Source organism: Protomyctophum bolini (genome assembly GCF_963924005.1).
Source record: "Protomyctophum bolini genome assembly, chromosome: 1".
NCBI classification, from domain to species: domain Eukaryota; kingdom Metazoa; phylum Chordata; class Actinopteri; order Myctophiformes; family Myctophidae; genus Protomyctophum; species Protomyctophum bolini.
In genome coordinates, this window is record NC_137862.1 from 44,119,269 (window position 1) to 44,145,149 (window position 25,881).

General features: G+C 43.4%; 1 protein-coding gene across 1 annotated transcript in view; it reads right to left on the reverse strand.

Annotated features, from left to right (window-relative positions):
• Nucleotides 1-25,881, reverse strand: part of LOC308321627 (MAM domain-containing glycosylphosphatidylinositol anchor protein 1-like) — a 165,282-nt gene that overhangs the window by 26,264 nt on the left and 113,137 nt on the right. Inside the window, exons 7-14 of the mRNA XM_080772615.1 lie at nt 25,014-25,343; nt 24,522-24,818; nt 17,852-18,118; nt 16,989-17,134; nt 6,674-6,857; nt 5,545-5,568; nt 2,349-2,501; nt 1,571-1,732 (exon numbers count right to left, since the gene is read on the reverse strand). Of these exons, the coding sequence (XP_080628741.1) occupies nt 1,571-1,732; nt 2,349-2,501; nt 5,545-5,568; nt 6,674-6,857; nt 16,989-17,134; nt 17,852-18,118; nt 24,522-24,818; nt 25,014-25,343 (1,563 nt within the window). The remainder of the gene's footprint in view (nt 1-1,570; nt 1,733-2,348; nt 2,502-5,544; nt 5,569-6,673; nt 6,858-16,988; nt 17,135-17,851; nt 18,119-24,521; nt 24,819-25,013; nt 25,344-25,881) is intronic.

Sequence of the window (25,881 nt, forward strand, 5' to 3'; positions counted from 1 at the left end):
GAAAAGTACAGCTGAGCTTACACCCCTGGGGGGCCCCAACATTCATAGTTAATGCTGAGGAGAGGCTTGTGTTCACTTTCACCCACTGTACTCTGTTAGTAAGAAAGGAAGCATACCAGTGAATGAAGTATAATAATAATAATAATAATAATAATAATAATAATAATAATAATAATAACAACAATAACAATAACAAGTCAACAAGATTTTGTAAAAGTATTCTTTCAAGTGATTTCATAATCACTGAAGTGAGGGCTATGGGTCTATAATCCTTATGTTCTTTTGGACATTGGATTTTGGGTAATGGCTTTATATGTGAGGTTTTCCAAGACAGAGGAAGTGTGTCTGTGTCTACAGAGGTTTGAAATATTGGTTGCCACACTGGAGCCAACTCAGATGCAAAATTCTTAAGGAGAAAGGCACTGCACTCATCCGGCCCACTGGCTTTCCTTGTGTTAGTACACTGAAACACTTTCCTGACACCTCCTCGGTGATGATGATTCTGTCTGAGGGGGCAGGTGTTACAGCCTTAAGTATATCAGTGCACTTATAAGAATTGTCCGGTGATTCGAATCTGGCAAAGAAAGTGTTTAGGTTGTCAGCAAGGCCAGGTTCATTGTCTGTCGTGATAGGTCTGGCTGGCTGGCTACAAATATCTGGCTGGCCTGTAACTGCACACAGTGCTCCGTGATAATGCCGTATAGGGCCTATAATGTACCTACATTCAGTGCACACATCTGTGCCTTCCGTACTTGCTCAGTTAAAGCTGTGAGAAAACTTGAGAACCTGTGTCCTTATCTGGCCTGCTTCTATATCTCCTCCCTCAGTAGCCGCCAGCCTGACCGCCTCCCACACAGCTCCAACCTTTAAGGACTATGTCTAAGCTCTACTAGGAGGACGTTTTATTTAGTGTTTATTTTAGTGTTTGAAGCTTTGGACTTTGTGTTAACCAGTTTTGGACTTGTACCTTTGTACTTAAGTTGTATACCTTTGGGATTGAGAGGTTTGAGGGCTCCCTTCTCTTTGCATGAAAGTAATACTCATAGTTTTTAGAATACGTCTCCTTTGTCTGCATCTGGGTTCTCTGTCTTGACAACTGGCTCCAGGAGAAATCATTATTTTACATTAAGCGTGGATTTTACTGTGCAGTCGGGTCCATTTAAACTCTCAGAAATAAATGAGGATTTCCTGTTTGTGTGTGTGTGTGTGTGTGTGTGTGTGTGTGTGTGTGTGTGTGTGTGTGTGTGTGTGTGTGTGTGTGTGGTGCATTTATATATACTGCCTTTATCCAAAGCTCTTTACATAGATTGCGCATTACATTCACCCATTCACTCACTCACACACACACACACACACACACCGATGGCAGCTGAAACCATGCAAGGCACCAACCATGCACATCGGGAGCAATTAGGGGGCCAGTGTCTTGCTCAAGGACACTTCGACACTAACTCTGGGGGAGCCTGGGTTCGAATTGGGAACCTTGCGGTTGCCATCCGGCCACTCTACCCTTGAGCCACTGCCGTGTGTGTGCGTGTGCGTGTGCGTGTGTGTGTGTGTACCTACTCACCGATGTGTTTTCCCTTCATGTGGTAGAAGAATGAGACACAGTACGGGACCCTGGCTGATCCTTTGGGACCTCTCTCTGACGATACGTTAAACAGAGGAGACACCAGGCGTGCCTTGTCACCTGCTGCTCTGGGCCGCGACGCTTCAATGTACATGTAGTAACCTGCAATAAATGTACATACATCTAGTAACCTGCAATAAATGTACATACATGTAGTAACCTGCAATAAATGTACATACATGTAGTAACCTGCAATAAATGTACATGTAGTAACCTGCAATAAATGTACATACATGTAGTAACCTGCAATAAATGTACATACATGTAGTAACCTGCAATAAATGTACATACATCTAGTAACCTGCAATAAATGTACATACATGTAGTAACCTGCAATAAATGTACATACATGTAGTAACCTGCAATAAATGTACATACATGTAGTAACCTGCAATAAATGTACATACATCTAGTAACCTGCATTAAATGTACATACATGTAGTAACCTGCAATAAATGTACATACATGTAGTAACCTGCAATAAATGTACATACATCTAGTAACCTGCATTAAATGTACATACATACGCATGTATTAACCTGGATGTATAGGAATAAATAATAAATAAATAATGTAATAATGTTAATAAAGTTTTACTCATTAAAATAGCTCCTGGGTTGTGGCTTCAAATGAACAATGAAAGAACGTTACATTGCATAACATATTTAGTTAAAACATAATGTAATGTAAAGACAGCATGTGCCTCCAGTCTGCTCACCCTCCTTGGTTCCACTGCGGTCTGTCTCTGGACCGGTATTGGGCGATCTCTTGGGATTCTGGGTCAGGTGGTTCTGCCTCGTCCAATCAAACGTGTCACTTGTGTCCTGGTAGAAACCACAGATCCGCTCGTCCTCGAAGCCGCACATACGGTCTGTTGTGTGTGTGTGTGTGTGTGTGTGTGTGTGTGTGTGTGTGTGTGTGTGTGTGTGTGTGTGTGTGTGTGTGTGTGTGTGTGTGTGTGTGTGTGTGTGTGTGTCAGTAGTTGAGGTGAAGAAAGATTAAAAGAAATTAAGTGAGACATGAAGTTTGTCCCCTTGTGTTTTTGACAAGAGCATTATCAACAGCAGCATTGTCAGCAGTCCAATTCACAGTCTGGCAAAGTCTGGCAAAGGAAACCCATCTGGGGCAAGTAGGTTATTACACAAAATCCACAACAATAACATCAAGCGGGTTGTCACAGTGCGAACATTAAAAAATAAATAAATGGATTGGGCTGTGTCCAAGGTCATGTCTGACATCTTGTCACGGCGTGTCATCGCGTGCGTGTCTGCTCCCGAGGTGAAGAAACGGACTTCATGGAAGTACAGAATATTGATTACAAAGTTTTAAACCAGAGGCTGTAGAAGTGCAATTAATCAAGCTTGAGCAACTGCATGGCCCATTTATTGCCTAAAATGAATACTGTTTACAAACCATTGGTGCCAGAGCCGAGCAACGATTGTCTGTACCTCTCCTCTGTGATTAACAGCTCTCCCGGCTGGGCAGAGCAGCTGGCCTATACCCACAGTACTGGGAGAGATTGTTTCTGTGTCTGTACTGTACATCAGTCCGTTTCTGCTCTCAAATGTTCTCAAATGTGTCCATGTCAAGGACACGGCACATTAATGTATTCGTGACCCCCATCAGACAATATTTTGTGCCAGGGACCCCATACAAGATTTGAAGTTAAAAATGTTTCCAAAATATAACTTTTTCCATTTAAATAATCAAATACCGTTAGATCTACAAGCTCACAATGCAATGCGTCATAAGCTTGTAGAATTATTATAGATAATTTCCAATGTGTATAGGAGTGATTTAATTTTTATTTTTTGTATTTATTTTTAGTGATATATGAACTAATTTGCCCGGGGACCACCTGGAACCCTCAAGGACCCACTTTGAGAACCACTGGCCTGGATCAACGCTCAGTGGGAGCGTTGGTTGGTCCGAGCAGAACAAAGCTAGCAAGGGCAAGACACTGAACCCCAAATTGCTCCCGATGTGCTGGTTGGTACCTTGCATGGCTGCCGCCGCAATCGGTGTATGAATGTGTGTGTGAATGGGTGAATGCAATGCACTATGTAAAGCGCCTTGGATAAAGGCGCTATATAAATGCACCATTTACCATTTAGCAGGTGTGCCCTGACAGGGAATTCACAGACACGCTAAACAACGTATACATTGTTTTAGGCAAGAAACAGGCCATGCAGTTGTTCTGTGTTGATACATTTCACACCTACAACTGCAAGTTTAAAATTGTTGGGGGCCAATGGTGGGCCGTCAAATAGTTGGCAAAACATAACATTTTAATGGTAAATAACATTAATCGTGTTAAGTGGTCAGATGGTTGGGCCTGTGAACACTTTCAGGACTTCCAAGTGGGCCCTGGTCCAGAAAAGCTCTAGGGTCCAGGTTCTACACAGGCTGGGGAGATTCGCATGGACTCGCCTCACTGACAACAAGGACAGAACCTGCATGTTTGCATGGAGATGATCTATGACTATGCTTCACTACACAGGCTCAATTCAATTTACACTGTTGTTCTCCCGGTCTGGTCCAATCTGCCGTTGTTTTAATTGCTTTACCTTGGCAGAGCAGAACACCACTGATGCCAAGGACACACCATGTGTCTCTTAATGAACATAACAAAGACAAGATGACATTGGGACGGGGACACGAGATGCACAGAAAGGAAAGAAAGGTGAAGTTTGCAGAGGGAGAGGGAGACTATTGCCTCTGTTGCGTGGAAACCGCATATCTCCACTTTTAAGGACATGGGGAAATAAATAACCTGTTATTATTAGTTCCTGCAGCTTTTTCCCTGTGCAATGTAATGTAATGTAATGTACTCATATTATCTGCTTTTTTGACAGACATAAAAAGTAGAATGATGGAGATACGAGGTTTCTGACAGACAGGGATGATAATGAAAGAAAGGGTGAGGGTGATAGATGGTAGAGCTGTGTGAGGGGGTGGAATAGAAGCAGAGAGGTAAAAGCAGCGTGGACGAAATGTCATGATGTTGGTTGAGGGGGAGGAGGAGGAGGTGGAGCTATTTGAGTATTCAAATGACTATACCACTGTGATGAGTTGCCCATTGGCCCATTAATGTTAAAAGCCCTGGGCCATTAACCTTGCCTCAAACAATCCTTCATCCTCCAATCACCAACAAACCTCCTGCACCATTTAAAACCGTGTTTCCCATTACCACCTTGCATCCCACATGCCGAACACAAACCCCTCCCGTTGTATTACAGTTGCCATGGCGACCTTTGTGTTATTGACCTTCGGCTGACACTGACCCAACTGCACTGTTACAGACGAGACTAACTAGTTATCGACTCAATTAAAATGGAGAATGGTCTGAATTCAACTGCTAGTATCAACCCATAATCATCAGTAGGTCACTCATCAAGACCATGCAAAACCCAGCAAGCCAAATGATGTCATGATGACGTTATGATGATTATGATTTTTATTGTGATCTCTCACTCTTGAAATATATTATCCATTGGTTTCTGTTGTGTGAACAATAATAGCAATTCAAAGCAGTTGTCCTCAAAACCACACCTACATTCGCTGTCATAAGAAAGGGAGGTGCACTCATGATCACATCACGGCAGCAGAGCCTATTTGTGCATGGCTGCAGCCCATCATCAAGTATAATTTATGCTAATTTAAGCTCATCGGGAGTATTTAGGGAGGTTCTTGCTCAAGAACACTTCGACACAAATCCAGGAGTAGCTGGGGTTCAAACCAGGGATTGAACAGATAGAACAAGGAGGACGCTCTATACTTCCAAATTCCACCATCCTCTAATCCTTCACCACGTCAAAGAAAGAAAACACAATCTTGTGAAAACAGTGAATACCGTGGGAGGGGAGATATGGTAAAGAGACAGTCAGCAAGGAAAGACAGACAGCATTTCTCACCTGAAGGTCTTGGGTATGTGTAGGCTGTAAGACAACAATGAGACACAGCTATGGTTATCACTCACACAGCAGCATGATTTCCCCGTTTACACCTGGCTTTATATTTATATCAATCTGAATGTGCTTATTTGCATAAAAAACATATAAATATAGCAGAGATGTACCGGGGATAGATTGAAGTCCAACTGTTTAAACAGCCTCTGGAGGACGTTTAAACATTGCAACGATGCCATCTGGCAACTGAAGACACATATTTGATGACAGGCATAAAGTTATGTGGATAAATGACATCCAGAAGCTAGCTGGATACAAGTCACATAAAATGCCAGGTGGAAATGGAGCTAATGATGAGCAGTTACACAAACTCATAAAATAATAATAGTCATAGTTTTGTCGAATATAGCAGAAATCCACCCTAGGGTGCTCGGGAGGCGCAGTGGTAAAGTCCCTGCCCACCAACACAGAGGTTGTGGGTTCGAATCCACCGTGGTGCCACCGGCTTTGTCGGGCGTCTACACACAAACACAATTAGCTTGTGTTCAGGGGAGGGGAGCTGAACGAGGAGGTTGATAATTGTCATTGAATGTACTGTACTCTGTGCACGTGTTAGCAGGGAGTGTTGGGAGAGGGCAGTGGGACGAAGGCCCTACGTTCTCCTGGTGGGCGGTAACAGTAACAGCAGTGACTCCCCTCTCAGGTGATAAGAAGCGGCCTGCTCACTCCTCATGCATTGAAGGAAGCATGAGCTCAGTTCGGGGCTCTCCCCAGGTTAGCAGAGGTGAGTAGCTCCCAGGATTACAGCAATAGGCAATTGGCATCGGGTGAAAAAGAATGATTACAAAATCGTGGGCTAAAAATACTTTTTTAGAGTAAAACAAAAAAGTGTGTGCATGGGGAGGAATCAATTGGCATGACGACTAAATTGGGGAGAAAAGGGGCAAATATTGGCTAATCTAAATCCACCCTAAAATCTATTCTAAAAGCTAACACAGGTTTTGGTAAATATTTTCACATGGTATGAGATACAGCCTAGCTTATATCAACTAATGCACGGTTCATTCTCCTGATATGCATAATTCAGATTTCATAACAAAAGATGCAATAAAGGTTGGAATTAAGCGTGACGCACGTTCCGAGTACTGGATGATGCGAGTGATGTAGTCTCCAGTGCTGTAGGTGGTGATGGGGGCCAGACGGACCTCGTAGGACACCGGGATACGGAGGTCCGTTATGACGTAAGACAACAGCACTCCCTTCACTGGTTCCACTCCCTTCAGGTCAAACTGCTTTGACAGCACGCTCTGCTTGCTCAGCTTATGAAGAGACATGGAACGCGCGCACACACACACACATACAACAAACACACACACGTGCAGATTCAAGCACGCACATGTTGCACACAGAAACATGTATAAAAGAAACACATACAGGGAGATAAAAGGAGAGGATAATCATTAGAAAGTGAGACAGACTTCAGAGAGAAACATAAGGTTTGTCAATCTGAGAAGGGTATGTTTTTTTCTCTCCACTCTTTAGTCTCCCATTGGTTGATTTGATCAAGTCATCTTCACCTCTCCTCCTCTACCTCAATATAATTCATGGGATTTTTTATAGACTGGAAAGTGAACTGAGTTATATGAGTTGTGTGACAGCAGAGTTACAGCTAGTGGCATCATAAAATGCAACCACATATCCCATCTGGAGGAGTTTACAACATTAAATGCCAGTACAAGCCTGGTGATACACAGGGGATTTGTTTTTGTTTGTCTGGTGGGCAAGGTAAGTAAGGAAATGTTCAAATAACCTGTGGAAATTTCCCCAGTGCGTCAACTCAACAGCCTGTGCAGAACTGATTAAAGCCACATTCTGAGGCAACTTTTGCACACTGTTGCCCGACAACAGAAGGTGCCAATTAAAAACATTGCTTTCAATATTACTTCCGTCTATTTTAATGATTTGAAAACGTAGGGAACCAGCTTGTTGAGGCAGATAATACCTACGACACTTGACCCTAGAACACTCTTGTCAAACTAAACCCGGGTATATTTTACCCAATGTAATATATTACTTAAAACATATTTCTCATCAAAATATATTTAAGTACAGCAATGCATGGCAACTTGTGACTTCACAAAAAAATTAAGAAGAATGGGGGGGAGGTAGGAGCCAGTCGGACCCACAGTTGTCCTGAACCGCGGCACCGCCACAAAAGGCATTTGCCCGGGCTCTGGACTGGGCCCCTGCCCAGGCTCCACGGAGCTGGCCTGTTCTGACATCACAACACTCCATATTTGGGCATGCCTGACACAGAACTCCATGGACACAGAGAGACAGATACATTAATATAAAAAAATAATAATGTTAAAAACATATTTGTTGTGGTATTTTCAATAAAAAAAATCCTGGGAAATGTTGTTTAATTTTGACCTATTTTTTGAGAGTTTGAAGTTCATTATCTTTGCCCATGAAGCTTTCAGAAGGTTCCCGTTCCATGACCATCATCATCCATCATCATTGCATCATCTCAGAAGATCTTGACATCTGAAACATTTCCTAAATATGAATTTAAGCACATTCTACTTCTGTCCCTTTTTTCTTCAGGCATGCTAGTGTTATTTATTGCCAACATGTTTTAGGTTGTTATTAGAGAAAGTAACAGATTAGTGTTATTTTTTTTTTATTTGCTGCTTGAGCCTATGATGAACAGTAGGCAGGCCCCTAGGTTACAGGTGTTCATTCAGACACACAGAAAAGACTACTGTGGCCAGATGTAATTTCCTTGGGTCTAGTAGGACAATAAAGAAATCGCCCTAAATTAAAAAATAATTTTCACACACATAGTTAGCCACTTGTTCGAATTCCCCACTAAAACGAAAGAAAGTAGCAAATGGGGGGGGGGGGGGGGGGGGGGATCACATGTGTGAAGTGAGGGGCGCTGTTATCAATATACATCATCATACATCATGGACAACTGAATTTATGTGATTGGTTAGCCGATTTGCTCGTCTACATATCACGTAATTTCTCCTTTTGAGACGTGTGGGGACAAAAGCTGTATATAGGAGGCCCTCAAAAATAACGCTCATCCCGGACAGACACACACACACACACACACACACACACAGACACACAGACACACAGAGTGCAAAATAAACTCTCTCCCCATGCCTTTGGCCTGGTGGAGACAATAAAGTGGGCAGCGAGCACACAAAGGCCAACAATAGGCACGCCATCAGAAGTGGACATGAGTTCTGAGGCGCTGCTCGTCTTGAACCCCTCACATTTAGCAAAGTATATGTGAGAGTGACGAATACACACATGCACACACACACACACACACACACACACACACACACACACACACACACACACACACGTTTCTCTCTTTCAGTGTGTATATGATTTGAACAGTGGTATATATTCCACCCACAGACAGAAGCTCCATTAGCTGTGCATCTACTTGTGAGCCCAGCTCGACCTGACAGTCACCTCTATGTAGCCTAATGCATTAACCAGCATTACAAAACCCTCCACCATTATACCTCTAAAACCCACACAATGTGGTGGTGGTGTGGGTGCATGGTGGTGTGTGTGTGTGTGTGTGTGTGTGTGTGTGTGTGTGTGTGTGTGTGTGTGTGTGTGGGTGGGCTCGTGCGTGCGGGCGTGCGCAATTAGCCCATGTTTAATGGTGCCGTGTCATTGTTCCGACGCTGCATGATTTCGACGCTGCATTGGTCCGACTCGCCCTATTACTAACCCTAACCCTAACCGCACGTGAAGCCATGTAGTCGGCGTAATGGGATATAGTACACCGATTGTTTTTATGCTTTTATTCTCTCTCTGTGTGTGTGTGTGTGTGTGTGTGTGTGTGTGTGTGTGTGTGTGTGTGTGTGTGTGTGTGTGTGTGATACTGTATGCACAGAAGCTGAATATGTGTGTAAATTATGCATGTGTTTGATTTAATGTAGCCTACTGCTCTAATTCATCATGCATACATTTTCCTTTTTAATTTCTCATATATATGATAATGGGTCTGAGTGTTTACCATGGAGTTGGTGTGCCTGCGTGATCATATCGGCATGGAGAATGGGTGTGGTGTGGTGTGCATGCATGCATGCATGCATCCAACTGCATCTGCAAAGCATAATGTAATCACTATTCACATTTTAGGGATTCTTCCTGATTCCTGAGAACTGATCAATAAACAATAAAACCATAGCCTGCTCATCCGTCAGGGCTATGAGCTACATGTCACATAAGTGCTCCTCGGTCAGGTCTCCACCAGGTCAGGAAGGTTTGTTGTGGATGTGTGCATTTTGTTAGTTTTGTTCAAAATGGGCCACACCTGCAAACTTTAGATGGCAATCTTAGCCAACCACGATAGAATAGAAGAGATATGAGAGATCTGTCTTAATCAAATGACTATAAAGATCATACTGTATATGTACCGATGCGTGTGATATACACACTAATGGCTAATGGTGCGTTCACACAGGCAGTTCACACAGGCAGATGCAAAGATACAGTCTACCATTCATTGTCAATGTAAAGGCTCATTCATAGTCTGGACTTTCGGTGGTGAGGTGACCACCGGAGCTGAAATAACGTTGAGCGGTGGTGAGTAAAAACAGAGAGAAGGGCTGGGGCGGTGGTTTGCTCTTCACCGCGGCATGTGACGTCATACTGTAGTTCGGTGGTCACCTCACCACCGAAAATCCAGACTATGAATGAACCTTAAGCGTTTATAGCTGTTGCAATAAACACAAAGCTACAAATAGGATGAACTGGCTTCAACTTCAGCTATGATGCAAAGTCTCTCGTCTGTTCAAGACATCACTTTATAAGCCATAACTCAAAAACTATAACTGCACAACCAATATGCCAATTGGAAGCTATGATTCCCTGCTTTCATATGACATGAAAAAACAAGAATGAAAAGTAATCCAAAGACTTGTTTATCAAGCTTGGGCACACATATGTGGGTGCCCAAGCTTGATAAACTGCTTTGAATTCGAACAATTATGCCTTAATGTTTGAGCAGGATAATGTCCAAAACTGAAGAGTATGTGGTCTGTTGGTGAGAGAGTAATTAAAGTTAAAGACCTGTCAGTTTAGTTTGAACTCTGACAGCATGAGGAAAAGGAAACAGACTGTAGTGCACCAATACATTAAACTGCAACCAACCTTCAACATCATCATCCTAATCCTCACCAATAAGGTAAAAGTGCTACTTTCTGGAGCATGGCTTTAAAATGTCCCTGCAGCGTACTTGTAAAACTTGCTGGTAGAGCAGTGGAATTATCTTCTAACCCATTAAGACCTGAGGCTGATTCTACAAAGCCTTCTAAATCCAAATAGTTTTGTGGAAAAATAAAAATAAAAAGGTAACTTATAATAGCAACAATAATGTTGTTATACCAGCGGCCGCTGACCAGCTTCTTCAAAAAGATTTGCTCACATTTTTCACAATTTCTCAAAAATAGCAGATCTACAAGTAAAGCTCATAGCACGGCATGAAAACACAGATGCTTTCCGATCCCCTGCAAATGAAAAGCACACCTTTCTGCTGCCGCATTACGCGGTCAGATAGGTGAACCGCTGTTCTATGCCTACATGTCTCCCCAGACAGATCCACACACAGCCGTTGTCATTTTGCATGTGCTAAGAAGATTGAGTCCTAGGTGTTAAGGACATGAGTGAGGGAAAGTGTTGCAGGAATAGATGGCTTGTGAAATTGAGACAGTATTACATTTGTTCTTGCACTCTATTTAACAGTGGAGGGGGCCGCTGAGATTCACTGTCGTTCTTTAATTTGCATCTCATTTTGTTCCTTCCCACCCGTTTCAAATGTGTCTGTCTGTCTGTCTGTCTGTCTGTCTGTCTGTCTGTCCTTCACACACATGTGCATCCTGTTCTCACACATGCGTACATATGCACATGCATGCACGAAACGCACGCACGCATGCACGCACGCACGCACGCACGCACGCACGCAGGATCTGGAGGAGTAATATAAAATTCACAAAAGTCGGCCTCCTGGTGGTCGTTCTGGAAACTTTGGGGCAGAGGTTCATCGTTGGCATCCAGGGAGTGTGTGTGCAAAATTTGGCATCGACTGGGTTAACAGTGCCGGAGATTAGCTGGTAACAGACGCATGCACGCAGGCACGAGCGCAAGCACACACACACACACACACACACACACACGGACGGTGTGCAAAACATACTCTCTCCCCATGCCTTCGGCCTGGTGGAGACAATAAAACAACAGCATTAGCTACAGCAAGAGGGAGTAACTGGAAAGCTGAGATGTCCACTCTGACGTGCACTCTGACATGCAGGGGAGGCTAAAGCAATGCATGCATTGGGTTGAAATTTGGTTATTTTTAGCCACTCTAACTGAGGCTTCATGTTTATGTTTTGTCTCTCAACAGTCCTGCGAACTCTGTCAAATAGTCAAGTCTTCAAGTTGGAAAGCAATTCATCCACACAAAAACAAGCTGGCATACACCACATCCTCTCCCTTCTGCACGCACGCACACACACACACACACACACACACACACACACACACACACACACACACACACACACACACACACACACACACACACACACACACACACACACACACACACACACACACACACACACACACACACACAAACAAAAACACACACACACACACACACACACACACACACACACACACACACACACAAATTTGAAATGTTTATTTATGTCCATATAAACCTCACAACCAACTTATGCACATGCCCTAGGCTGCCAAAGATAAAAACAAAAAATGTACATCTGTAGCCAATAGCTGTGAGATGGTCTAGCTGATACTTCAGCACTTTGGTTAGAAAGGCTTCTTCCTGGCTATAGTCAAAGGTACAGCCAACCTCGAGAATGAACCCCTCTCTCACACACACACACACACACACACACACACACACACACACACACACACACACACACACACACACACACACACACACACACACACACACACACACACACACACACACACACAGCACACACACACACACACACACACACACACACACACACACACAATTTAGGCATTTCGCAGACGCTCTTAATCCAGAGCGATTTACATGAAGCAAGAACTAAAAACATGGCAATACATCATATAAATACAAAGTAGTTATCATGAATTATATATACGTAAGCTAAGAACGTAACAGTGGAATATCTATAATGAAACTATGCAAGTATGCATATATACTATATAGTTGCTATGTCTATGTCTCTCTCTCTCTCACACACACACACACACACACACACACACACACACACACACACACACACACACACACACACACACACACACACACACACACACACACACACACACACACACACACACACACGCGCAAACACACAGACACTCAAGCACTTTTACACATGCACACACACACTCCCGCTGTGCAGCTGTATAATTCATTATGATTCGCTGTCTCTTATGATTCCGGGGCCTGTTTTCTATGAATAGATGATTACACTGCTATTTCACACAAAACTACAATCTCACTCTCATAGAGGTTCTCATCATGAGGTCGGGGGCCCTCTAGGTGGACACCAGAACACGTCAGAAGCTGTGGAGACAGGGTCTCGAATGCTCAAGTCACAGTTCTGAAGCAGCAAAGTGGGATATTCCATTTATTTCCTGTAGAGAAATAAACACTACACTACACTACAGTGGAAATGGTGATAGTGGAACTATCCATGGTGATAATGGAACTGTCCATGGTGAAAGTGGAACTATCCATGGTGATAATGGAACTGTCCATGGTGAAAGTGGAACTATCCATGGTGATAATGGAACTGTCCATGGTGAAAGTGGAACTGTCTATGGTGAAAGTGGAACTGTCCATGCCTGGTGATAATGGAACTGTCCATGGTGGAACTTTTCACAGTAGCAGTGGAACTGTCCATGGTGGAAAACCATGAACTATTCACAGTGGCATATAGGACAGGGGTTCTCAACTTTGGCCATGTCTCACGACATGGCCCTCATACAGGATTTGTGTTGGTAAAATGTTTATAAAACATTAAAAAAAGTTCCACAGGCTCACAACTGTCATGGTCCCGTCCTGAACTCCTCCGTTTGCCTGTGAGTTTCCTCTGTCTCTCCCAAGTCCTGCTCCTCTGACTCTGATTGCCCTGAGTGCCATCACCTATGGGGACCAGCTGAGCCAGGTTGGGTGATGAGCTCCAGTGACTATTTAAACTCTGCCTTGTGTTTGTTCAGTGCTGGATCTTAAGTTAGTGTCAGGTTTTATGTCTATGTCTTTAACCAAGTAAAGTCAAGTTTATGTGATCTTCTTGTCCTGCCTTTGTTTGAGTTTCCTACACTTGGGTCCTAACACCTGCAGACCGTGACAACAACGTGTCATATGGGACACGCTGTGAGCTTGTAGATTGGGTATTTTCTAATAGTCTATGTATATATTTTTTACTTTTTTCAAGCACTTTGGTTAGTTGGAAATTTCAGAAATGTTATGATGCAGGATATGTTAAATTAGACATAGACAGGATTTTCATACTGAAGCACATCTTATATGAATGGTTATAAAACAGAAAATAAACTGCAGTCTCGCGTACTTATATACGACTCAGGCATATTGCTTGCAGTGGAGTTATGGCAAGCTGACCCAGCTAATATGGCAGCGGTGTTGACATATGGCCCCAGTGGCCAGTGTGGTGTCCATGTACAGTATTTATGTCTATGGCAGTCTATAGCATACAGCACGCCAAAACCGACAAAGACACCATGGGATGTCCTGTGATTCATCAAATCATTGGATCTATAGTATTTTGCCAACATTTCATTGTGGAATTATCTGTATATTTTCATTATCTGGCCACTACATTGTCACCGACACCAGTGTGTGCACACAGCACACCCCAGCGCACAGAGCTGTAAATGTGGTATACCTCTGCTGTCTGGAAGAAACTATCGAACTCCAAAATGTTCATTTTTCAGGACATTTCAGGATCAGCATCCAGCTCAAGTTTTGGTCAAAGCACTTTTTAATACTTTCCATTGATTCAATATTTATTTTAACCAACACATAGACGTAAAGGGTGTTCAATAGCATTGATTTAAGCAGGGGAAAAAAATCTTAAAACCTCTAAAATTTAGTTAGGTGGTTTCTTCCTTTATATACTTTTAAGCCCAAGGCCATGTGTTTTCCCTGTGTGTGTGTGTGCGTGTGCGTGTGCGTGTGTGTGTGTGTGTGTGTGTGTGTGTGTGTGTGAGAGAGAGAGAGAGAGCGAGAGAGAGAGAGGTTTATATGATGGCAGAAATAAGAATTCACATGATTCCCCAGCCACCAAGAGCTTATTAGAACATTTGTTATCAGAACAGAGCTCTGTTCATGATTGCTGCAGCACTGTGCTGTTTTTTCTTTTCTTTCTTTCTTTTCTCCTTTCCCCCCCCCCGTAAACGTGGGGTGAATTTATCCCAAGCACTCATGGAGTGGCTACAGAGTGAAGGTATATGTTACTGCAATCACTTGAGAATAAATGCAAACATGAGATTATCATAATGATAGTCCTTCCTCCACAGTCCCTATGGGTGGTATTTCGTCAAAAAGTAAACGCTGGCTTTTTGACAGGTCTGCTGTTTACCGAGTTACCAGTATGGGACTCAATCTCCGGTTGCCTCTCTGTCACATTGAAGCTTCAGCCATTACATGGCAGAACGGAGAGGTTTTGGAGGACAGGGGGATGTGTGTGTGTGTGTGTGTGTGTGTGTGATGGGGGGCCCACGGCCCAGGCTGTCTGGAAAGTGAAAGCTTGCAGCTTTTGATTGATTGATTGATTGATTACTTTGTTGAAAATACATTCAAAAGGATAGAGACACAAGAAAGCCGTTAGGCTTGTTTCCGTTGTGGTCCTCTTGGGAGAAGGGGATGGGGAGCAACGATACAAACAGACAAAAACAAAATACATTTGTATTTTGCCCTGCCCCCTTCCTTTTGGTAAGGGGGGCAGGAGACAAGAAAAACATAAATAAACAAACCCAAAAACAAAACAATTTCATAAAAACTGACCAATTCTTTTTTGTTTCATTTTGTTATTTATCTATTCACAATATTATATTATATATTATATTATATTTTAATGTGAATTTAAAGTTTTCAAAGGAACTGATCAATTTGAGGCTGGAAGGCCAGCCATTCCACTGAACCGCTGCAGACTATAGGAATTATGTTTTTCTCATATTGCTGTCTCCTGTCTTCATGTCCAAGTGTCCTTGAGTATGATACCGAATGGTTACCTCTGCCGTGGATGAGTGGGGGAATGTAACACCTTGGATAAAGAGGTGCTACAGACCATTTGCTTGACCATTTGTGTTGAAGCGCAATGCTCGGGTGCTGCGTGTCTTTACCATTGAAATGCATGGGAGACAGGCGCTGCACGCTAAAATAAATAAATAAAACACGTGTTATAATAAACTATGGACATGAGTCACATGACCCCTTAAAAAAGAACGGACCAGAGGGACTGTGTGAGGCATTGTTAATTCACTGCAGGTTTCTATTGATTTAGGTGTCTACTCCCAGACCACAGAGCTGATATTCCCCCCAACCTATGAACAGTAACACCCACGTTTACTAAGCCTGTTTACACCACCTAATACACACACACACTGCAGCTGTCATGGACACTGGACAGTATCTTCTCCTTCTGTCATAATGTCTTTAGACCTGTTCATCAAACCACGTTCGAGGCCGGTGTTTGGGGCAGCTGGTGGTCCATCTAACAGTGGTCCTATTGACAACGAATGGAAAATATACATATGTGTCTGAACAAATCGACATGTTACGTTATGATGATGTACGATGATAAGAGCGCCCCTCACTTCACACAGGTGTGATTTTTGAGGGGCGCAAGCCCCTCCTTTAGCTTTTGTCTCCACAAAATGTCCGCAACACAAACATAAAATGCCATTGACAATGAAGGGACCATTTACGCCATCTTGTCCCCACACGTGTCCAAGAGTTCAGTTCAAGTTCAGTTCAGTTCAAGCGTTGTCAACAACACTGAGGAAGGCCCACTAGGCCGAAACGCGTTCTCTGTTTGCTCGGCAAAGATAAATAAATAATTCATGTGAAAAGGACATGTATTGAGTTCTGGCATTTTCTTCCCTTTCTGATGTATCATGGAGCCTTGCACCTAGAAGGGTTTTTGAGTGGTGCAACCACTCCAAGGAACAGCAATGTCCGTGTTAACCTATGTGTGTGACTATGAGTAGCAGTAGGGGCAAAAGTGGCAGTGCCAGAAACACAGAGAGAGAGAGATAGTGCTGCACTGTTGCCTGCTAATGAGAGAGAGAGAGAGAGAGAGAGAGAGAGAGAGAGAGAGTTGCGGTGCGGGTTATCTGCATGTGTGTGTGCGTGCGTGTCCTACCTCGCGTACGTTGACCCAGTAACCAATAACAGGGTCGGTGGCTGCAGGTTCTTTCTGTGTCCACTGCAGGGTATAGGAGTAGTTTCCCTTCATGGTGCGGATGGGGTTGGGTGTGTCGTAGTAGAACTCAGCGCTGTACGGCCGTGCTACAACAAGCAGGACAGGGGGTAAGGAGAGGAGAGACAGGAACCATGAAGTATAGCGTATGGGGCAAAGAGAAAGTAGTTTCTCAGTGCTCCTCATAGTTGCATGGATGCAGGATGCATGGTGAAATGCACTTATGCACACCCGGCTCAGTTTTGCAGCAGGTGCGTTGGCGACAAAGCAGTAGACGTGTAGGAGAAGGAGGGAGACTGTCACTTGTCACTTGCTGGTTCAAGAGTCAAACGTGCAACGTTTCGGTCTTGCGACCTTCCTCAGGCATCATGCCTGAGGAAGAATCAGCCTTACAGTATAGCTCTTAATGGGTTAAGTGGCCATTTTGTTAACTGGTAGTGCCATATGTCTGCCATGTAGTTGTCTGGTAAAGACAGTGCCATGTCTGCCATGTAGTTCTCTGGTATAAAGACTCGCTGGTGCGCTTCTCTTCCCAGGGCTCGAGCATCGAGCTTCAAACCTCTTGGCTATTTACATTTTTTGGAGAGGAGTGACGGTCATTAACCCATTTTGGGAGGGAACCCCAACATAATGTAAACATTATGTTGTAATTTAGCTATTGAAAAATAGCAGATCTACAAGCTCATAAAACGCCACCGAGTGGCACGCTACGAGCTTGTAGGTCTGCTATTTTTTATATTTATTTCAGAAAACTGGAGGATTTAGAAGGGTTAAACATGCACATGGATGTGTCTCCATCAACTCACCAGAAACATCAAACGTGCACGTGGACGTGCCGGCCACATTGCTGATCCGGCCCTCGTAGGATCCGTTGCTGGTGGGGTCCAGCTTGAACCTGAGCTCCGGGGTCTCCTTCAGGTCCGGTGGGGCCATGCGGACCGCTTCACCGTTACGGAACCAGCGCACGTTGGTGAGACGAGGAGGGTAGGAGCGCAGAACGGCACAGCGCAGCGCCACCATCTGGTTGTTCCTGGAACGCACGTCCTGGAAGACCGGGTCCAGGATGGGAGGATCTAAACAAGATGGATATTTTAATCATGGTTCAAGAGATTTTGAAGGATGTATTTATTTTCGTACAGTTGCTCTGCTCTATTTAGTCAACTTATTTCTTCGTCTAAGCAGCTCGATAATAAGTTATTCATTTCTTATACATTTCTGTAAGGCAACAGACAACAAAAAAGGGTTATGTGGTTAAATATACATTACAGTACAAGTCTAGAACTGCATGTGTGGGTGTTTGTGAATTCATGAAAAAGTAGTAGCCAGCACAGATTGACATCAATAAAGGGAAATGATATATTACACTTAACCATTATTTATTTAAATGGTTGAATTAAACATTTACAAGTCAGAGTTGATGTTGGATATGCTTTTCTATATTTGTGCTGAGAAAGCAGGGCTCATGGGAGCTAATTAACCGAGGAAACAAGGTTAGCTAAGACATACCAAAGGAATAGGAATACTCTAATTGTAACATTAGACAGCAGCAGAGAAAAGATTATATGAACTGATAATATTTATAATTTCACCTCATAAAGATTGTATTTACCCATTCAATGTAAAGCATGTTTTGTGCAATACCTAACTATGATTTCGATTAGATAAGACTTTACACACCAACATTGCTGTGCATGACTGTGAGGATATTGCAATACGATTTCAACGATAATATAATATGAATTTAGTATATAACGTTACTGTAAGAAAGTCAAGTATGTTTTGTTTTCTTTACACCCACATCCCCTATACCTTGCCAAGGAAACGTGTCCACACATGCTAAGAATGCTAGACAGTTGCTAGGTTTGATGTTTACCTGTATCCTAATGTAGTTACTTTGCAAGGAATAAATGGTTTTCTTCGCACTCTATTTATGTGTCCATTTCATTCAATCATGTGTAGGGTTCATGCACTTTCTAAATTGATGCTAAATGGCTAAATATGTGAAATTGTGATAAAAGACACACGCGTGAGACTTAACAAGCAATGCTGTCATCCTGAACAAATGTTAGCGCCATGAGGGCTCATCTCATCCTCCCTCCACATTCAGTCCTAGACAGTCTGCGCTAACCTTCGCTCACCGGCTGTAATTAACGTGTCAGCTGGATATCTGTGCATAATCACATCTAGCTGTCATTACCCGCAGGTCAGCAGAGCAGAAACACAGCCTATCAGCAGCCAGCTAGCACACCCCTCCAGCTAATCATAGATATTAGATGAGATGCTAATGTCACTATACGGTGCAATAGCTGATGATAAGGTCCTCCCGGAGGTGAACTGGGCTTGGTGGCACGACTCTGAATCTCTCAGAAGACATATTTACTGTACTAGAGAAGGAAAAGCGTATTCTAATTCCATGTTATGCCTGAAATTTACATAACCACACACCACGGGTGGTTACAAAACGTGGTTACAAAACGGTTCGTTTTCAGGGAATGGATGTGTTCAAACGGAACCAATGCAGTTATTAAGCTCTTCTTGATATCTTTCATGGGTTAAAAATGTTTTAAACCCGCAAACACAATTAAACAACTTTCATCTCAAAACATTTTCAAAGAAAGCAGTTCTACAAGCTCACAACACAACACGCTGTGAGCTTGTAGATCGGCTATTTTTTCTCCTTATGTGTGACACTGTATATGATAAAGTAGGGCATTAATTAATAAGAAGACATAAACAGCAACTATAATGATACTGCGGTGGAAGGAAGAGAGGTCGGAGGGAGGGAGGCCGGAGGGAGACGCAATAAAGACAAAGAAGTAGAGAAAAAAGTGAGAGCGAAAGAAATAGAGAAGAGAAAGGAAGCAGGCCACAGGGGATGAAAAATGTCTGCACGGCTAATTGTCACAGAGCCAGAAGTCTGTCAGAAGAAAAGAGGTAATATTATAGACATATTTCACTGGACATGCTAAGTTGTAACAGGAGACGGGCCCATTTAAAGTAAATGTCTACTCAGAGCTATAACCACACTTTTCATTTTTATACCCAACGTATATATTTTTCAGAGCCAGCAATTACCTCCTCACATAACGACCATTATTACGACCTCGTTAATCTGCGAAGACGTACAGTATAAATTCCACACGGCATGTCCATTTTACGCAGGAATGGTATTTAATTAAAGCAACAATGCTTTTACGTCAGTTGTCTCCCTCTCTTGATGGAAATAGGTCATTGCAATGATGTATATGAACGGGTGAAAGATGGCAGTGCATCTATATTCTATAGTGTCCAATCCGCTGCGCATTCTGCTTCAAATCACTACTGGCATTGTCAAGCAGTAGGTGTCCTACCTGGCACTAGGGTTTAAACTTCACAGTAGAAGAGTAGAGAGACCACCTCCAACCACTGCACATGTATAGTTATGTTGTACCAGTAAGACGCCCTGAGGGCGAGAAGCGTGCACGCATCCGCCTAGGTGACGGCAGACTGCTGGGCGAGCACTGGCACTTTGGTATGGAGGTTCAGATCAACCAAATGGAGCCATATGGAGCTTGTCTTGAGTATACAGGTTTTGCAGGTTTTCATAGTAATCTGAGACCTACGGTCGCAATTTACATTCACTACCATACAGATGTTCTAGTTAAATTGTATTAACAGTAACTACCAGATGTGCTAGTTATATTGTGATAACATACTGTGATAACATACTACCAGATTATCTGATCTAACGGAATGGTTAAAATAACACTTGATTCATACAGTATACGTTCGGGATTGTGGCATCGTTGTGTGTTACGCATCTAACAACAGTCAACAACAGCAGACATCTGACATGGAACATTGATTGATTGATTGATTGATTGATTGATTGATTGATTGAAAAATGTATGTCTCATGTAGTATGCAGAATGGGTACATATCAAACAAAAGTCAACACTCCTGTCCGACATTTGACTTTAGACATGGCGAGGGCAAAATGGTGAGGGAGGACGATGATGAGCATTGAAGATGAGCATGGAGATGGAAAAATGAGTGAGAATTGACTGTAGGAAAGAATAGCAAGAGAGAGAGAGAGAGGGAGAGAGAGAGAGAGAGAGAGAGTGTGTGTGTGTGTGTGTGTGTGTGTGTGTGTGTGTGTGTGTGTGTGTGTGGGGGGGGGGGGGGGCATGGGGAGGGGGAGCTGAGGAGCGACTAATTTGGTTTTCAATATAATTTTCTCTCAGAGGAGGTTTAAACCGGATAGACTGTGAAAGAGAGAAGGAAAAGAAGAGGAATGACAGAGTGACAAATGGATGGACTAAGGGCTGAATGAGGGAAAGGTAGAGTAATGAGTTGGTTGGAGGGCAGAGCGAGTGCAGAGCGCCGCAGAGAGTAAAGATGAAGATTGAGAAGAGGATGTGAGGCACTCTGGGACAAAGAGACATCCCTGGAGACATTCAGAGGCCAGGTGAGGAGGAAGAGAGACGGATAAAGACAGAGAGGAGAATAGGGGGAGGTATAAGTGACAGAGCCACATGTGAATAGAGAGGAGCAGAGGAGAGCTGGCTTGTGCGTGCGTGCGTGCGTGCGTGCGTGCGTGCGTGCGTGCGTGCGTGCGTGCGTATGTGTGGGCAGTATTTGATGTATCTGTTAGGTATATGTAGCCAATAGCCATATTTGGTTGACGGCTTTAAAGTATGCTTCTCTAGTTTTATATTTTTTTCCCCTCCTATTTTTGATGCTAGCCGAACGAGTTCCGATGGCCAACGGCGAGCACAGTGAGAGGTAATGGCCAGAATGCATAAGAGGAACTGACATGACCAGCACCTCACTGATTGATGATGATGAGGATGAATGGCCATGAGGAAGAACAGGCAACCCACATAAAAACAAGGGATGCAGGGAAAGAAAGAAAGAAAGAGGAAAGCCAGGAAGAAGAAAGTGGTCCATTTCATTCTAGAGCCACGATCACGAGAGAGGGAGGACAAACTCAACAAATAAATAAACCAGATATATTGTAGGAGAGAGGGAGGGGATGGGAGGGGATGTTCCTTTTCAACACATGTGATGTGAGGTGATGGATGGAGCAGGGTCTTCCTTAATTTATTTCTTACGCTGTTCCGTCTCTTTCCTTCCTCCTGTCATTCCACCCTTCGTTTTCGCTTTCAGATCCAACCCCCCCCCCCCCCCCCCCCCCCCCCCTCTCTCTCTCTCTCTCTCTCCCTCTCTCTCTCTCTCGTGGGGAGAGCCACCTGCTCCATAAATCAGGCCTGCCAGTTAAGGACAGCACAGCTCTGACTGTGGCCCTTCCTTCCCGCCTACATTAGCAAGCCCTTAAAATCTCCCTTCATTCTCTGGAGGAGAGGAGAGGAGAGGAGAAGAGAAGAGAAGAGAAGAGAAGAGAAGAGAAGAGAAGAGAAGAGAAGAGAAGAGAAGAGAAGAGAAGAGAAGAGAAGAGAAGAGAAGAGAAGAGAAGAGAAGAGAAGAGAAGAGAAGAGAGTCCTTGTGCTGAACCAAGTCATTGTTCATTATTAGACTGGTACACTGAACAGTCTCATGCAGTATTATTATTCAACTGTACAGTTCTATCCTTAGGATCTCAGGCCTTCATGAAGTTAAGTGCTTTGGGCACCTTTCCCATGCATGGGGATTTGGCAGGTGTTCTTTCGGCAATCTTGCTCTGTTCTGTCCAAAACAATTACTTGTGTTTGTATCTGCTTTGGTTTCATATAAATACTGAAATTCATGGCTTCTGTTTGAAAGGCTTCACTTGCCCTTGAATATGATTTAGGAAGCCAAGCCAATACTGTGTGAAGGCAGGAAATTAAATGAATTGCATGAATACCAATTACCAATCGTCTACTTCAAAACTAATCCTCAGACATCTGTTCCTAGAGCACATACAAAACAATGCCACTGTCTACTCATTCTGGTGTCTAATTTTAGGACTGTGTAGTCCTGGCTTCTCGACTCATTGGGCAGCAAACAAGACATTTGGTTACGTACATTTGTTTACAGTCTGAAGTTCAATTTCAATGAAGGTATCGCAAAAGGGCAGTGCAATTGTCATTGCTATCTTCCAACTACTCTAGATAACAAAATGTCCTTGGTGTTGATCTGGTGTAATCAGGACACGCTGCTACTGTATCTTATGCAAACAGTTGTTTGTTGTCTTATCGGACAGGCACAGCACAGTGATGGCCCAGATATGTCCTTACTATTTAGACAGTGAATTATGTTGATTAAGATGTGACTGGGCAGATTTCACAATACGCCCACACAAATTGCAATCAAAATACTGATTAAACACTCACTTTCAACATTTGAAGTTGTCAGTGCTACAGTATGGTAGCCATAAACAAAATGTTAATCGTTTTCGTGCTCAAACAGCTGAACAGCAGATGAATATATTTCCAAGTACTTGATTCTTTATTCATTTTATTATTATATTTTAGCAATTTTCATAATGTTGCTGATGTCTGAGGTGGGTGGGTCTTTCAGTACCTTCATGACGCTCAGTGACATCATAGAAGGTAGGTTTGTTTCCCTGCTCACATCCCTGTTTTCTTTCTACAGGCACCCGTGTTTAGTGATAGTGTGATGGACCTTTTCATTTGTTTATTCTTGTATTCACTGGACCATTCACACATGTCTTAGGAATGGGTGGACCAAAGGAGATGTTCCCAACTTCATTTCTCAGTTTTTAGGAATATAAAAAAATATATATATATATATATATATATATGATGAAATATTAACGAAGAGTAGCCATGTATTGCTGTACTTTTTATGGAATATTTTACATTGGGTAAAATATACCCATGTTTACTGATATGTTTAGTGTTGTCTAGGGTTAATGAGAATTGAAACAAAACGTAATGTGTCTTCAAAGAAAGCCTAGTGAGGAGAGAGAGGGAAAAAGTGATGCATCTATTTGGTAGGTATATAGCCTGCTCAAATTGTATTACTGATAGAAATATGTTTAAATACCTCTCGCCGTGTAAGAATGTTGTGAATTCATAGCATTCTGGCATTATTTATATAATGTGTAATCTGTAGGTCACCAAGGTCATCACCAATATCTCCGGGCTCATGGAGCATTCCCACTGTGTCTCTGTGATACTTTAATATACAGTATGATGTGTCAATATATTACAGATGTCTCTTGGACATAAGGAGCCTCTCATCTCCTTTCCAGGCGATGTTTGGGTGAGCAGTGAGCTTGTGTTTTCCTCCGCGTATAGATCATCTAAATAGCTTGACCTTAAAAGTGAGGTTATGTTGCTTAGAAAAAGGCTTTAGCCTACACTTTTTTTAGTTTTGCACTTCTGAACTCAGTCAAAATTAAACCACGGTTTCCCACAGTGCTTTTCAGCTTAGACAGGCCGACTTCATGCTGAGATACACCTGCAAGATTATGTTCCCCGCTACTTCTGAGGAGCAACATTTGCACTTGTACCAGTATACTACACCAGTAGGAGTCACACCCATACTTACATTGAACGTTGAGCTGGACCAGAGCTTCACGTCGTTTAATGTTGAGGCCATTGTAAGGAGCGGTCTGACAGCGGTACGGCCCCATCATGTCCCTTGTGACGTTGGTCAGCCTCAGTGGGCCGTCGCGAGTCTCCTCCACCGGCTTCCCAGACGGCATCAGCAGGTCCCTTTCCGCCCGTGACCACAGTAAAGGAGGCCGCGGCTTCCCGTCTACCAGGCACACCAGCTCCGCATTACCCCCCTCCCGTACACTGACCACCTGATATACTGCTGGGACCGTCAATATCGGAGGAGTGACTATGGTCAGAAAGAACAGAAAGAGACAGAGAGTGCAGACTTAAAGCAGACAGCAATTTCAATGTTCCAACACAATATAAAAATATTCTTCCTGGATACCAACTAATGATGTAGCTTTCATAACGGTAACGTTAGCGTTACATAACGTTATGTTGAGTGAGTTACGTAGTGAAGAAGTCAGTCCCAAAATCTCACCGCTGTTCAGTGAGATGTTTATGTCCACGCGGAGCTCCGCCACACGGCTGCCGGGGAAGTTGGCCATGCAGCTGTAGGTTGCCAGGTCCCGGAACTTCATGTCCACGATCTCCAGGCTGCTGGTGCCGGGCGCCATGTCTGGGTCACTGCGGAGCAGGATGAGGCTGTCCGAGTTGTAGACGGGCGCGCCGTTCTTGAACCAGGTGTAGTTGACCTTGTCCTGAGGGGAGGCGTCGACGTGACAGGACAGCTTGAGGTCACGGCCCATCTGGATGCTCTCGCTGTCCTTGTTGGAGTCTGGCGTGATCTGGAACGTCAGGTTGCTCATCGCTGAGAGACAGAGAGAGAGAGAGAGAGAGAGAGAGAGGTTAAATCAGATGGCGCATGGTGTGGGGCAGGGCATCAGAGCACAGAAAAGGCACGGGGCGATCGAAGGGGAATGACAGGGTGATGGATGGAAAAAGGAAGAGTTTGCTCGGCAAAATGAGAGAGACAAATGCAGAGGGAGGAAAAAGAAAGAAATACAAAAAATAGAGCGATAAGAAGAGTAAAAGGGTTGATTTGGAGGGGTGGATGTGTAGACGAATGACTGCATATAGATAGAGAGTAGATTTAAAGAGAGAGACAGTAAGGTAGAAAAGGATCAGTCAGAACAGCAAGGACAAGAAGAAGAAGAATGGATCAATCACAGGTAGAATAATATACCAGAGGAGCCATAACAGGGTCACATCATGTAACACCCGTCCTACATTGTCAAATTCAATGTACAGTTTCCTCCACATACCTCCATGCTGAATACCAAACACACCCCGAGAAGCAAAGACTTCTCTGAAAGAATATATATATATTCTAAGATTTCAGGCACATT